The sequence below is a fragment of the Cyprinodon tularosa genome, unplaced genomic scaffold (assembly GCF_016077235.1).
Source record: "Cyprinodon tularosa strain WSP-4 unplaced genomic scaffold, ASM1607723v1 ctg85, whole genome shotgun sequence".
Taxonomy (NCBI): Eukaryota; Metazoa; Chordata; class Actinopteri; order Cyprinodontiformes; family Cyprinodontidae; genus Cyprinodon; species Cyprinodon tularosa.
In genome coordinates, this window is record NW_024039618.1 from 905,232 (window position 1) to 919,902 (window position 14,671).

Consider the following 14,671-nt stretch of genomic DNA (forward strand, 5'->3'; position numbering starts at 1 on the left):
GTCTCAGTCTCAAAGGCATGTTAATGTTATAAAATTTAATCCGAACATGCAAGTCAGCTAATTTAAAGAAAATGAAGTCAAAGTAAACTAAATTCTCAATTCTGTCATTCAAAGTGGACACATTAAGGAATTGAAGAAGTTTTTTGTCTAAGCCCCACTGTGTTTAAAATCGGGTAAGGAAGCACATTTGTCACATAAATCTTTCAGATCCAAGTTTTAATTTCATACAGTGATAACCCAAGTAACCGAAGTAACCTCACCCCTCCTGTTAGATAATAAATAACTAATTAAAATCATGTTTATTCAGTTTAAGGCCCCCAACCCAGCCTGCTTTCTGCAATACACATTTTGATTAGAAAAGATATAAAGCAGACTGAAAACGCAAAAAAGCATAATTTTTTGCCCTGATATAAGGAAATTCAAGAACAAATGATGAACAAAGTAGGTGGCATCAAGCCAAATGAAAGTTAAAACAACCTCTGAAGTGCTGCAGAGATCATTTGTCTTCATAAAGATTGTGTCCTGGACTTAATATATGAAAGAGATTGGGACAGTTCCTGTGTTAAACCAAAATAGACACAGAGGTCCATGTCTCATTCTGGGAAAATATTCAATATCAAGTGATGAAGCACAAGAGTTCATCCCATTTTATTTCAGATAAAACAACACCACATGGGTTACTGCAACATTTATTTCCCTTTGGGATTAATAAAGTATTTTTGAATTGAAAATCCTGAAGGCGAATGTGTTGCTATCAGTTGGCAACATTAAGGTCAAGAAAGACAATCCAAAGCACTCCAGCTTGCTGAACCATGGATAGCAAAAAAAAAGAAAGTAGGTTTTAGAGAGGCTAGTCAAAATATTAACCTCAATCCAACAGGTTTTTGTTGAAATAGATATATAGGTTTGATTTCAACTTCCTCCGGTCTGTTTACCCAGGAGTGTGGTATTTAATAGTTCAAACAGTCCCTTGAATGCCACATTATGTCTTTACAGGTTATCTTTGAATAAAACAAAAGCAAATTTGATTGTCTGTAGTGTTTAGGGGTGACAAAAATCCAAAACAGAAGGTATTCATACCATTTCACGGGACTGGATGTAAAATATATCCTGGAAAACATAGGTGTAAAGAACATTATTCAAGCATACTCCTTTTTAAATGCATTTTTTAGGAGAATAATTTTGACACAAATTAATTAACAGCAGCAGTCATTGAGATTGTATAAATAGAACACATGAAATGCAGTCCAAAGTGCTGAAGCCAAATAAAGACAGTGATTAATTCCTAATCGTTAAGTTTATATGGACCATACTTATATTGCTCAATGTTTTTGTATTGGATTTCCACACCAATCAAGCTGTTATGTTACGTTTATATTAGGCAGATCATTTTCATATTTGTTTGTTGGATCTAGAGGTGAGGATTTTCTTAAATTTCTAAACTTTCATTTTACGCTGGTGTTTGCTGAAAAGTGCTTCAAGGAAGTGTGTCTATTCTGTGCTGAAAATTTTTTTTTTTTTTTTTTTTACTCATAGAAATTTGAGATAAATATTTTTTCCCACATTTTTCAAAGTTAAAGGGATATGGAGCCTATGTTAAAAGTACTTTGTATTTGAAAAACATACAACAGGATGCTGTTTATTACTCAAGAATCACTGTTATGATGCCACATTTTCACTAGATGGCAGTGTTTCTCGGCTTAAAACTTCAGCTTCATAACATAGGTATTATAAAAATAGAAAAAAAACAAAACAGCAACACAGGTCTGAGAACAACAATAGACAGCAAGCCAAATATATTATTGAAGTAGACCTTTGCATTTTATAGAGATAGAAGACAAAAATCCCTTCTGGAGCACAACATTAAAATATCTTTGTTAAAACTTTCAAAATAAATATCAATAAAGTTAATTTTTCATATTATTTTACAAATACAACTTCTGTGCTTTGAAGGCAAATTCACTGGTTCGTACTTTAATATTTATTCTATTCAGTTCATTTATTTTTTGCATTTTTCTATTATGATGAACAATGCATCAAGGCATTTATTGTAAGCAAAAGTTTCATACATTGTAAATTATCTCATTTTGAAATCCAGGAATGGCTTTAGTTGAATCATGGATGAAGGGTTTCAAGTAGGCTCACTTTTAATCATGTGTTCAGCTCATCTATACTTTTGTTATTTCATCTGTACAGTTGGAGGATATCAGTGCCATTTCCTTTCCTGTTTCCTATTTCCTCTTTTGTGCTCCTGCTTGTTTTATGCCTCCTTTCTGTCTGTGAGCAGAGAAGTCGAGGCAGCTGGCGTAACTCAAGAAGCTGCAATGTGAGATTGTGTCTGGTAAGGTTAGTAAATATTTGAAAAGGGCATCAGTTTTATTGAGTGGACAATAATCCTGTTTTAAGGAACCATGTGATGCTGTGCAAAACATGGATACAATCAGCATGTACTTATCCAATAAATATTGGGGCTTTTTTAATATATTAGAAAATCCAGGAGATGAATGCTATGCAAAGTATTTTTGTTAACGTCTCATTTTCTTTTTAAATCCTTCTTTCAATTTATCACTGAAACAAGTTCATGCCTACCAATGGCAGTGGCACGGGAAGGGGGGTGCTGTGGGGGCTGCAGCCTCCCTCGTCATAGCATCAGCCCCCCATGGTGGGGGGCTGTGGAATAAAAACATGAAATTATTTATGTATTTATTTTTTAAAAGACTGTGTTTGATATGGGATTAAAATGATGGGCTGTGTATAAGATATAAACTAATGATTCATTATTTTAATATTTCATAAAAAACTAGGCTACTCCCCCGGAAGTGCTTCCGCCACCTCACATTCATTTAGGCATGGCTAGCAATAGGCAGCAGAAACGTATTTCTGACTATTTCGAGGTAAGAAATGGTTTTAATTCCCCTATACTGCCACCGAGCATTTATTTAGCGTTATTTATTTCTTATTTATTTCTATATGCTGAGCCTATTTGTCGTAGTCCTGTGGCTGAAGAAGTCTACGCTAGAATAAGGCTGCATATCACTAAATATTATGTCTGTATTAAGCTAATTAGTGATAAAATATGAAATTAGTTTTTTTTTTTTTGTGTGTGTGTTTTTCGTTTCAGATATGAAATCATTCCCCATATCCATAGTCGAATGGACTTTCAAGACGTTCAATGCTCAGTTTAGGCTATATTTAGGCCATGTTTCATTCAAGTATTCCTGATCCTGTTGATTGGGAGCTGTTGTTTGTTTTGAATTATTAAAAGAGAAGAAATAATATTTAAAATGTTCATGCTTTGTTCCGATTTATTTTAAATGGCAGTTCTTGGTGACAAATGTAGGCCTACAATATTATGTTAAAAACATCAGCCACAGCCCTCAACATAATGACGTCATGTGTTTTCCAACCCAGCCATCAGCCCCCCTCGCTTGAAACAGCTTCCAGCGCGCCTGACCAATGGGCTGCATCAGTTTCTTTTTTAGGGAAAGGAAAATAAGACATTGATCAAAGATGTCTTCAAGACGTCAATTTTAACTCTGTAGGAGTTGAAAGAAAACCCTGAGCTCAGGTAATCTGTCAGCAGGACAATGATAAGTCCTACACCACCAAACTGACTGTAAGAACAGCAAAAAGTAAAAAGGCAATGTTAAAAAAATTCTATATGATGTGCATTTTTTTTCTTCTATGGAATTTGTTTCCCTACACTGAAAAGCTGATATGATGCATAAAACTAACATAGGGTATGACTAAATATAGAAATTTACTGTAAAAAAAAAAATGCTGTGAGGGGTATTTTTCTTTCAGCAAGAGCAGGTAAGATGGTTAGAGCTTTTGAGAAGTTGGGCTGAGTTAAATGTGCTTTGCCTAAAAGAAACAAAAAGTTGTTAAAGATTTTACGTTGGTATAGGTTCACTCTACTGAAGGACAATGACCTTGAAATACAGAGGCCAAAGCATGATCAGACGATAAGAGCGGTCCAGTCAATGGTGGAGCTAAATCCAGTTGAGAATGTATTGCAATAAATCCAAGTGAGCTTCGAGTGTCCGTACTCAAACTGGCAAGAGAACACATAAAGTATGCAGATCAAAGAAAAACTTATAAATATCTTTCTAAAAAATAAACACCACTTATGTTTGTGTTAAGTGCATCAAAAAGTTAAATATTTTTTTCTTCAAAGGTATAGTGGGGGATTTTCTGCAATTTTATTTTATGCACGTGCCTCAAAAATGCACATGCACAATAAAAGCTGTCATTATGATCAGAACTCTTTTATATAGCCTATTTTTGTTAAATTAACAGTGCTGTGTAGATGCAACAATGAATTCCTTTGGTTAGTTCTGCATCCTACTGAGTCTGTGATTTTTGAGCAAAATATATGCATTGTATGGTAGAGTATTCTCTAGAATTTTATAAATCTTTTAATGATGTTACAAAAGTAGTAAAATTCCTAAATCTAAGCACCAGATTTCAGGAATCATCTTATGTTTTCTTTGCTGTATGGTCTAGACCATCTCTCTCTCTCTCTCGCTTGATTTTTCATCATCTAATAGGAGCCTTTATTATGGATCAGCTCTGAAATTCTAAAATCCAGAGAGAGTCATCTCGTGGACTATAAAACATTAGTCTCTTTTTTCATTTTATCTCAGCATCCTAAAGGATTTTGATAAAAAGCCCAAATCAGGTATGCATTTGGGGGCAAGTAGACACTTGTCCCTACTTGTACACCACTTGTCTTGCCCAGAACAACCTTAAAGATATTTATTAGAAGAAAGACTTTCTTCTGTAAATAAAGGTTGACTGACCGACAGCTTAGTTATTCCAAATAATGACTTCTTTCCTATATATTATACATATTCAATTATTTTAATTGCATTCCAAACTAAAAAAGGAGGTAAACATGGTTTCTTCATTTTCATTTTAAATAATTTCAGGTTTGGAAATATAATATCTTAGCCTTCTCCAAGCTACAATATGGTAACAGAGCTAACAGCAAGAATAAATTTTTACTTTTTTTTTTTAATCTCATAATTATGACAAAGTAAATTAACAAAAAGATACAAAGTTAACATATCTGCATTCAAATCAAATTTGGTTTTAGACTAGAAGCACCTTGAGTGAAAAATTATTTGTTGCGTTGTTTAAATGAGACAGATGGATCACAAAGCAGCTGTGCCACATCTGGCATGTAATATCACATGGTAATGGTTAACGCAATGTAACATCACAGATGTCCCATAATGTAATCTTGTGAGAAGGATTTCTCTTTTCCCTCTGTTGGTCAGCTCAAGATTTTCTTTCTTTTAAACTTTTTAAATAAAAAGAATGAACTAAAGTTTTATTTCTTCCTGTTTTGACCACAAATAGAAAAATAACTTATTTTTCAATATGATATAATGCAGGCTATCTTGAACCAACAACTCAATAATGTCATTTTAAAAAAATTTTTAATACTGCTTTCTGATGGAAAAAATCAAACCAACAAACTAAATGTCCAGAATATGTTTCTCGGACGGGGCAGCCTGTGGAGCTGACTGACAGTTGCCTTTTGTTTCTCTCCTTCTTTTTGTAAAACCTGCTTCTGTCTCCTTGAACTCCAGTTGGCCTCAACAGATGGCCGCTCACACAGAGCCTGGTTCTGCTGGAGGTTTCTTCCTGTTAAAATTGAGTTTTTCCTCTCCACTGTCGCTACATGATTGCTTGGTGTGAGGGATTGCCTTCAAGTCAATGAGTCGATGCAATCTACTTGTTTTCTTTAGGTAGAAAACTTTGAACCAATCTGATTGTATGATCTGGTTGAATTGTCTCAGTAAAGTGCCTTGAGATGATATGTGTTGTTAATTGGCGCTATAGAAATAAATACAATGAAATTGAATATATTTAGGGAAATGGGTTTTTTTTCTTTGTCTGTTGAATTAATAATTTGAAAGGCACTCAGAGAGTGCAGACCTCTGTCAAGCAGCAAATTTTGCCGCAAAATGTGACACCCAGCTAAACTCACACATGATCAGGATCATTTCCAAATTTTGATAAATTGTTTCTTGGCATGAGGCACACCTCTGGTAAAATATTTCCAAAAAAATCTGTTCATTAAATTTTCAGCTGATCCTGTTAACAAATCTACAACATGCCCTTATTTTGTGTTTTGTCATCAGTAAAATACCTCCAAACTTTTTGAGTTTGATGCTGAGGTTGTCAATACTCACTGCTGCCACCCTCTGCTTTAGTGGGGAACTGCTTGTTAAACCAAATACCGGTATCTCCATCTCAAGATGTTAGAGAATATATATATATATATATATATATATATATATATATATATATATATATATATATATATATATATATATATATATGAAAAGAAAACGCTGTATCAATATTATGATCTAGATCACCACCAACATTTTACAGATTGTTTCTTGGCATGAGAGACACATTTGATAACAATTTTATTCAAAACCATCTGTAACTTTTCAAGTTATCCTGCACACAGGCAGACAGACACATGCACAAACTCTCCTAAAAGCATAAGGTTTTAATGAAAAACATATTAAAAAAAAAACTTTTTAATTCTTTGCACTTTATGTTACAGTAAATGTAAAGATTGGTTTGCAAAATTTGAATAAAGTGAACATAATTTTGTCAATACAGTCCTCCTTTTGCAAACATAAAATTTAAACAAGCAATTGCTTAAATTTGAATAAATATAATCTCTAATACAATTACATAAAGGTAAATATTATTTAATTTCATGCCTGTATGGTGATAGTAAATATAACCAAGGGTTAGACATCATAGGGTTAATTTATTTAGACCTACCACCCGGATACAGTCATTCATTGCTCTGACAGCATCTGGTGGTCACAGCCATTAAATCCCATTCTCATCCCTGTAAAGCCAAACGGGCAGTAGAGCCAACCAACCACACTGATGATCTTTAAGCTATTAGACCAATTGCAGGGTGAAGGGGGAGGGAGCTCTCAGTACTGATCTTCTGTTTTCAGCATCCCAAGAGCTGCCTCTGTTGTGTGAAATACAAGAAAAAAAGGCAAGACAGCGGGATTGAATCCAAGGAGGAGACTCAAAAACTGGAGGGAGGGGGGATCTGGAAGGGGGAGGCAATCAGGTTAGGGTTACTTTTTATTTGGGAAGTTCAGCCTTAGAGAAAATTGTTGTTGTGTCAGTGTAAACAACCTATGCAGGACCTGCATTGCTGAAGGTGGAAGGAGAAGAGAAGGAGGCGGCATAGACACTGGAACAAATGTTACCTCTTCCTATGAATGCTTCTTGCCTTAAGGTGGCCCCAGACTGCAGCTGATCACATCTTAACATGCAAGTTGTATGTTAAGGTAGGTATGCATATCTAATCTGTGGGGACTCATAAGTAAAACCTGCTCATGTTGGTGGGATTAGTAGCTCAGATGCAGGGCATCTTAACTAAAAAAAAAACATCTACGAGCATACATGAGAGGAACAAGAAAAGAACCCATCAAAGATCTGAGAGTCGCTTGTCTTTGTGCAGAGCAGGGCAGCATTGACTGGACTACAGCAGTCGACTAAAACCAGCCTTTGTTTTTCATTGGTTGGCTTCAGTTGCACATGTTCCTCATTAAGAGCAAAAGTAGACAGGATGAGGAGGAAGGAATGGATCATATGTCTGTGCCTTCCTGTGTCACCATACAACACCATAAGAAAGCATGCTCTTAAAAAAAAAAGAAAAGAAAAAAGGAACCTCTTCATGTGTGTAAATCATGGGGAAAAATAGCTTTTCATCCTCATGGGAAGCTTGTAGTACGCTAGGTGGGATGCACATGGGCTTTAGCTATGCAATGGATATTTATGGAACTACTGTGTATGTGTGCATGGTTATATGTGTGTGTGTGTGTGTCTGTGGGTGTAAGTTGATTTCGATGCCTGAAAGTGCTGCCAGCACATTTCCTAGAGGTGAACGTTACAGTTAGAGTGGTTAGTATCCCTCTTACTTTATGAAGTATGTACGCCAGATTCCTCCGGTACGTTTGTTAACCACATCCTGCCAAAAAGAAAAAATAAACACTGCAGCAGGGATGTGGTAGCCAAGGGCTGAATGTAAATCTGAATTTCTAAAAGTCATTCAAGCAAAAATCATCAGTAGAAAGAGGTAAAGAGTATAAAACCGAAATGTAATTTTTCTTTTGTGTCTTCCTGCAGCTCTTATGGGGGGAAGAAACACAGATGCCTCCGCACACCCCAACCAATGGGAGGGTAGATGCATTCACCATGGTACACATTAAAACCTAAGGAACGTATTTAAATCCACAGCAAAAGAAAAAAGGTGGTGCTGGTGGTGGTGGGGGGGATTAAGAAAGCTTGCTTGGGAAACCTACACCCTGACCATGGCTGTGAATACTGCCAAGACAACGTCAAGTTTTCTATCCACAACTGCAGCAACCGCCACGGATCCCTTGGTCTCAACAAGCCTGGGACCCAGAGAAAACATCACCTCAAGAACATTTATGACTGTTACCCTAACAACGACAGCAGCAACAACAAACGAGACCAGCTTCAATGCCACCGCGGTTCCAGACGTGGTGATTGAGGGCTCCAGTATTGGAATGTTGCTGGTGCCCTTTGGCATCATCACCCTCATCGGCTTAGCGGTGGCAATAGTAAGAAACTGATTCAGCCTTCTTCTGTGATACCCCGATTCCCTTTGTTGTGCATCTTTCCATTTCGATAAAATTGTTGATAATCATTTTAATTTTCTTTTTTGTTACAGATACTGTATGTTCGGAAACGAAAGCGGTAAGATTTATTTATTAAAATTTATTTTAGAAAATTAGAAAAGGTGCAAAATGTTTAGCATCCTAACAGCTTTGATTGTCAAATTGTCTTAATTCTATAATGCAATGTTGATCACTAAGCTCTTATGTGTGTTATGATCATCATATTTATGATGTCAGGGCTTGATAATGTGAAACTAAATTGATATATATGTAAAATTGGGTTTGATGCACTGCAGTGATATTAAACACCATGGCGAGATCTGAAGAACCATTTAAGGCCTTCAAAATGAAGAGAGTAACAGCTTAAAGGTCCGATGAAGGAAAACAACCACTATACTTATGTAAAAATAATAATAAAAAAGTTACTCTTTCAAAAGGGTTGGGAAAGGAGGGAACCTCAGCTTTTTAAGACAAACATGGAGGCTGGAATAAATTTTGTTGGAGAGAAAGTAGACAAACAAGGACCTCTAAAGTAATGTTCTTTGGTCAAATAAGTTGTAACATTATATCTTGCATTGAAGAGAAGACATGTTCTAGCATAAACCAAATACAGCATCTCAGTAAGAGAACACTAATAGTAAAGCTTAGCATACAAGAAGTTTCTATAAGTGTGTTACTTATTTAATCCAACAGGAATAAAATCAGCTATGACAAGGTAGGGTGTTTTAAACCTTTTCCTTAACTGTCATACACATTTGCTGACATAAACAAGCCTATGTGTTACCAATATGTAAACATTTCTGGAAAACCTGAATGTTAAATGGGGTGTCCAACTTTTTCCCATCTAATAATCAACACAAAATTATCCTAAATTAAATGCATTTCCAATACTGCAAGAATAAAGGTATTTTATAAAATCCTGTTCCTTAATGAAATTAAATCTTGTTTTGCACGTAGTTTTCCATCTCCATCAACTGGAGGAACAACAAATTTGTCACAGGATGAAACCTCCAGACAAACCGGGCTCCTTTTGTGTTACAGGTTAGAGAAGCTGAGACATCAGCTCATGCCCATGTACAACTTTGACCCCGCTGAGGAACGGGACGACCTGCTGGAACAGGAACTACTGGATCATGGAAGGGACGGAAGCCTCGTAGGCCAAAATGCCAAGGTAGGTTGGACATCAGCAGAAGTCTACTTCTCAGAAAGAAAACACTGAGTTTATATTAACCAAACACTCTAGATGAGAAGCTAAATTTAATTATGACTGCAGCCTCTAAAAGGGATTTTCTGGTTATATCTACAAATGTTTTCTTTTCTAAATGCTTTTCTGTAGTTGGTAATTTACAATTAGATTGTTATGAGTTATTCTGTTGTTAATTTTTGTTTTTTTCATTCCCTTTTTTGAAGTTTTGACAAAAAGGCAAACATGGTAAAGTATCACCTGTGTGTCCTCTCAACCACTTCTTCTAACCTTCCTGTTATTCCCTACGTTCAGTCATGCTGTCCTTGTGTCAGTAACCAAGGGGAAAAAAAATAGCAGGCAGATTACTTTAATCATTTTCTGCCATATAACCTAAATATAACCTAAAACAATTTAACTGACATGAAATAATGTTAAAGACTTATCCCATGTAACCTTCCCCTTTCTTTCACTATTCATCCTCCATTTAAACTCAAGAGATTTTACAAGAGCCACGTAGAAAAGAGCCAAAACCATTAAAAAGCTATACAAAATAACGCACTATTAACAAATCTAGTACAAGTAGAATGCATTTTATTTTTATTTGTTGATTTATTTTCACTAGAAGCAATTGGTAAATGTTAAGCAGGCCATTATTGCCAAAGTTCAAACCTTGTTTCTACCTCTGTAGTGCCCTAACAAATTTGTTGAAAAAGCAGTTAAACACAATTTTTATTTTAAGAATACTCTGTTTTGTTCTGGTTTTTTAAATACTTGGTTTTTATCCATGTTTTTACCCTGAAATAATCTTTGATTGCTGTGAGTCTTTCACAAACTTTTTTTCCTCCACATTTTAGCCCAAATGAACATTTGCTTCAAAATAGTTAAGAGTTTATCAGATTATTCAAATTGAATATTTAGAAATATTGTTTGCAAGAAAACTGAAAGTGAAGCAAATTTTATAACTTTTTTGGCTGTTAATAATTTATATTGTTCCACTTCGCTTACAGAAAAGCACAATTTCTTCTTGCATAATCTCTGATTATCCTCCAGAGCGCAGGTTCCTCTTCTATGCTCGCTTCTCTGTGGCTAAACCTTTAGATTTTCTAAAGGGTTTAGGGTTAAGAAAAGTGATTTCTATGGCTGAAGATAGCATTTATATCAAGCAAACCCCTACTGTGTTGTTTTGAGCAGATGCTTTCTATCCATATCTTGTTGAAAATGATTAATGTTTTTCTACTTAACTGGAAAAAAAATAAAGAGACTTGTATCTAAAATCTTCTAGTTCCATACACCGAAACACGATTCACAGAGCTTTTGAAGTAAAAACAGATCCATAGCATCAGAGATCCACCATATTTTACAAATTCCACTTTTTTATCCCACCTTACCCATTAGGCATGTTTATTCCCAAAAAGAAAAATCTATTAAATTCCCATTAATTTTTCAGAAAACTCACATTCTTATTTTTGATGGTACAATTTCTGATATCAAACAGAAAATGCATGTATTTAATCTCTGAATTGTCTTTTCTTGAGCCCTTTGTGCCTCTTTCTGTAGCAGTACTTTGAAAGTGAGTTGTAAAGATTTTTACCTTCCTTACTATCCGGCACTCTGAAAGTGCAGGGAAATTAAAGGTATAATTGAGGATTTTTTCAGAAGACCCACCCTCTCCACTTAAAAAAAGAAAAAATGCACCTGCACAACCCGGTACCCGCCCCTGAGAGGGAACTCCTATTAAACGTGTGTGAGAGCATGAACTAGCCCATTTCTCCTCTTGCACACACTGTTTAAAAGTATCTCTTTGCATCACTCACACAGGCTTAGTTTCCAAAAGAAGATCTGTAATTTTTCTACTATGTAAGACTTACCACCGGTAAGTGAAAATGGGGACGATCATGTAGGAGGGCCTTATGTAAAGATACCATGAGAAAACATTATGGGGACCACTTTTAATGATTCACCCGGAAAAAGAACGTCCTCCACTTCACCTTTAAGTATGGGTCCTGCTTAACATGCCATATTTAGACATGGTAGAAGGAAAAAACTTCTAATTATTGTGCCTATAAACTCAGATAAGAAAACAATCAAGTATTAGGGATGCACGATATTGGGATTTTGGCCGATATCCGATATGCCGATATTTCAAAACTCACGTAGCCGATAACCGATATTGATACTGATGTTAAAGCTGGACAAAAATAAGTAGTCATTGAAAATAACAGTTTTGTTATCCATTTCTGACACTTTGAAAAATAATATACTCAAATATATTTTCATATGCTGATATCAAATTGATTTTTAAAAACGCGGTATCGATCTATTTTACTTTCAGAATCTCGTTAAATTTCATTGTTCTGTTACAAACTCTCGTGGTATTTTGCAAATTCTTGTGAGATTTTGTTAGTAAAATAGATCGATGCCGCGTCAATATATCAACATTTAAAAATATGGCAAAATTTCGTGAATTTTCGGGGGATTTCGTAACTTAACGATGACATATAGCAATATTTCATTAGTAAAAGAGATTGATATGGTGTTTTTAAATGGCAATATATCAGCATATGAAGATATTGGGATATTTTAATGTATCAATATTTTTTCCCTCGTCTTTAGAAGTTTTTAAGTCTGTAAAAAAGAATTTTTTGAGAAAGAAGAAGAAGTAATATTATTATTTTTTTTTTTAGACTTTAGAAACTCAGAAGCTGATCAAATATCGGGTTAAATATCGGTGGGGTGGCCGATGTCCGATATTCAGTTTTAAGGCCGATACAGGCCGATACCGAAAGGAGGCCGATTATATCGTGCATCCCTATCAAGTATAAATTAAAAGAAGTATAAATATAGAAAAATAGATTTCCATTCAAAGGAATTAGTGCAGCAAGCTTCGTGACACTTCCTGCATATATTGAAATTAAAGGTTAAATTTTCACACATTTTAAAGTGTGTTATTATGCTGCTGCAACAGACGATGGTTTTATTTGAAGGTTTTCAGCGAATCAGTAATTTTACCAAGACTTGCTTGTGTGGCCGCAATTGTTACGGCTAATACAGATAAAGAAAGCTAAAATTGTATTAAAATTACAAAATAGATCAGATGTTGTGTGAGATCTATATAAACGTCCTCTACCCTCTCCTCTGCAGACCCTCACAAGCTCCCAGGGGACAACGCAGCGACCCAGTCGTCTGGTCTTCACAGATGTTGCCAAAGCTCTCAATGCTTAACACCTCCCCTGTCCTGAGTGATCAATCCCGGCCTACAGGGGCTGGCCACGCGACCAGACACAGACTATCACTAATGTGGAAAAATAAAGGGAAGTTAGAATGTTTTAAAACTAGAATTCTGATGAATGTTTTCACCATCAACTTGTAAAATCCCACTGGTCACATCAACAGCAAAAAAGATAACTATGTGAGGGAAATGCAAAGGCTCATTTATGATCCTGCTGCATTATACACCAAATGTGGCACCCTTGTTTTTAAGGCTCTGTTCTGTCATTGTTAGAAAATTTGCTCTGCATGTCAGTTTCTGCATCTTCTTTTATGTGTCATATGATGAATTTGTGAATGTGTTATAGTGGTTTTATGGTCTTACACCTCTGAAAGCCGGAAGTATCGCCATCCTCACTGTTTTCCTCCCTGTTTGTCTTCTTTCCAGAGAGTGGATTAATATCGTTTTCATCTCTATACATTAAAAAATGTTGAAACCATGAAGAACAAAAACAAATCATGTACAAATCCATAACAAAGGCTGCTGAGTGTGATATCTTTATTGATAAGCGATACAGAAGCAAAGTAACACAAATCACAAAGTAAAGTATAACAAAATATATATCACAGGTATGTGAGTTGTATTAAAGAAGTGGATGAGGACATATCAATATCATAACTATTACATCGTGTTAAAGGTAAGGCATTAAAGATGATTTCTCAAGTTACAGTTCAAACTTTTCAATAGTTAAAAATAGATCAAGTACTGTATGTAACTATTTCACTAGCAATAAGATCACAAAACTACACATTGTCCCCTTATAGAGAGTAAATATCCAAACACAGCTTGTGTAAAATAACACATTGACTTAGCTGGAGTTAAATTAAAAGGCACCTTTCAGGCTGACTCTCATTCACTTTTGGTCATATCAATGCAGTGAGATGAGATGTGTGTGTGTGGACTACTGCAGTACTTTTTGAAAGTTATTTCAAGATTTTATGATCCACGCTGCCTGCAGGTCTGACGGAAGCCTCTGGCCTTAAAAGGCCACAAGTTTCCCCCCCAAAATGACCTGAGCTTGGTTCGCTTTAGAGGTAGTCCAGAAGGGCTGAATAAGTAAAGTCAATGCAACATTGAATAAATCGGTAAGGAGGCAGCAGTTTAGGCAACAGCGCTGAAATACATAAAAGTAATGATGTATCAGCAAAAATAGGGAGAAATATTGAATTATAAAGTAAATGATGGCTGATATTCAAGTAATAAACAATGCAAAACCAACACTGAGGTCATTATTTGTAATTTTTTTAAAGGCTTGGTGAAAGAATCTGCAAAAGTAATATTATGAGTTGCACTTGAAGTCGTCGGAGTAGGAGCAGAAATCCTGCCAAACTACATGACAAAAACTTTCACTTGGAGGCTGGTTTTCTATTAAAGACAGTCCCACAAATGTTGGGATCTGTAGAGTATCTATCAGCAATCAGTATCTCATCTTAAGAAGAAAGCAGGCAAAAGATTTCTTAAAACTCCATCCTTTTTCATTTCATATCAGATTTAGGGCTGCTAGCTCTGAAGGGT

The 14,671-nt window shown here is 35.5% G+C and overlaps 1 protein-coding gene across 3 annotated transcripts; it reads left to right on the forward strand.

Annotated features, from left to right (window-relative positions):
- Nucleotides 1-6,960: 6,960 nt before the first annotated feature.
- Nucleotides 6,961-14,374, forward strand: si:ch211-161c3.5 (uncharacterized protein C3orf18). 3 transcript variants are annotated; one of them, XM_038272983.1, is made up of 7 exons: nucleotides 6,963-7,123; nucleotides 7,200-7,346; nucleotides 8,188-8,645; nucleotides 8,756-8,781; nucleotides 9,744-9,873; nucleotides 10,113-10,134; nucleotides 13,030-14,374. In XM_038272983.1, exons 3-6 carry the CDS (start codon nucleotides 8,373-8,375, stop codon nucleotides 10,116-10,118), a joined length of 435 nt encoding a protein of 144 aa, XP_038128911.1. In that variant the 5' UTR covers nucleotides 6,963-7,123; nucleotides 7,200-7,346; nucleotides 8,188-8,372; the 3' UTR covers nucleotides 10,119-10,134; nucleotides 13,030-14,374. The 3 variants fall into 3 exon arrangements, with proteins under 3 accessions (XP_038128910.1, XP_038128912.1, XP_038128911.1); XM_038272982.1 differs by having other exon boundaries at nucleotides 6,961-7,346; XM_038272984.1 differs by lacking the exon at nucleotides 10,113-10,134 and having other exon boundaries at nucleotides 6,961-7,346.
- Nucleotides 14,375-14,671: the final 297 nt, after the last annotated feature.

What these genes read in the sequence shown, in the direction of transcription:
- si:ch211-161c3.5 (XM_038272984.1), top strand. Translation starts at nt 8,373, where the DNA reads ATGGCTGTGAATACTGCCAAGACAACGTCAAGTTTTCTATCCACAACT. An exon ending in TATGTTCGGAAACGAAAGCG is followed by an intron (nt 8,782 to 9,743) that starts GTAAGATTTATT and finishes TTTGTGTTACAG; the next exon opens with GTTAGAGAAGCTGAGACATC. An exon ending in TCGTAGGCCAAAATGCCAAG is followed by an intron (nt 9,874 to 13,029) that starts GTAGGTTGGACA and finishes TCTCCTCTGCAG; the next exon opens with ACCCTCACAAGCTCCCAGGG.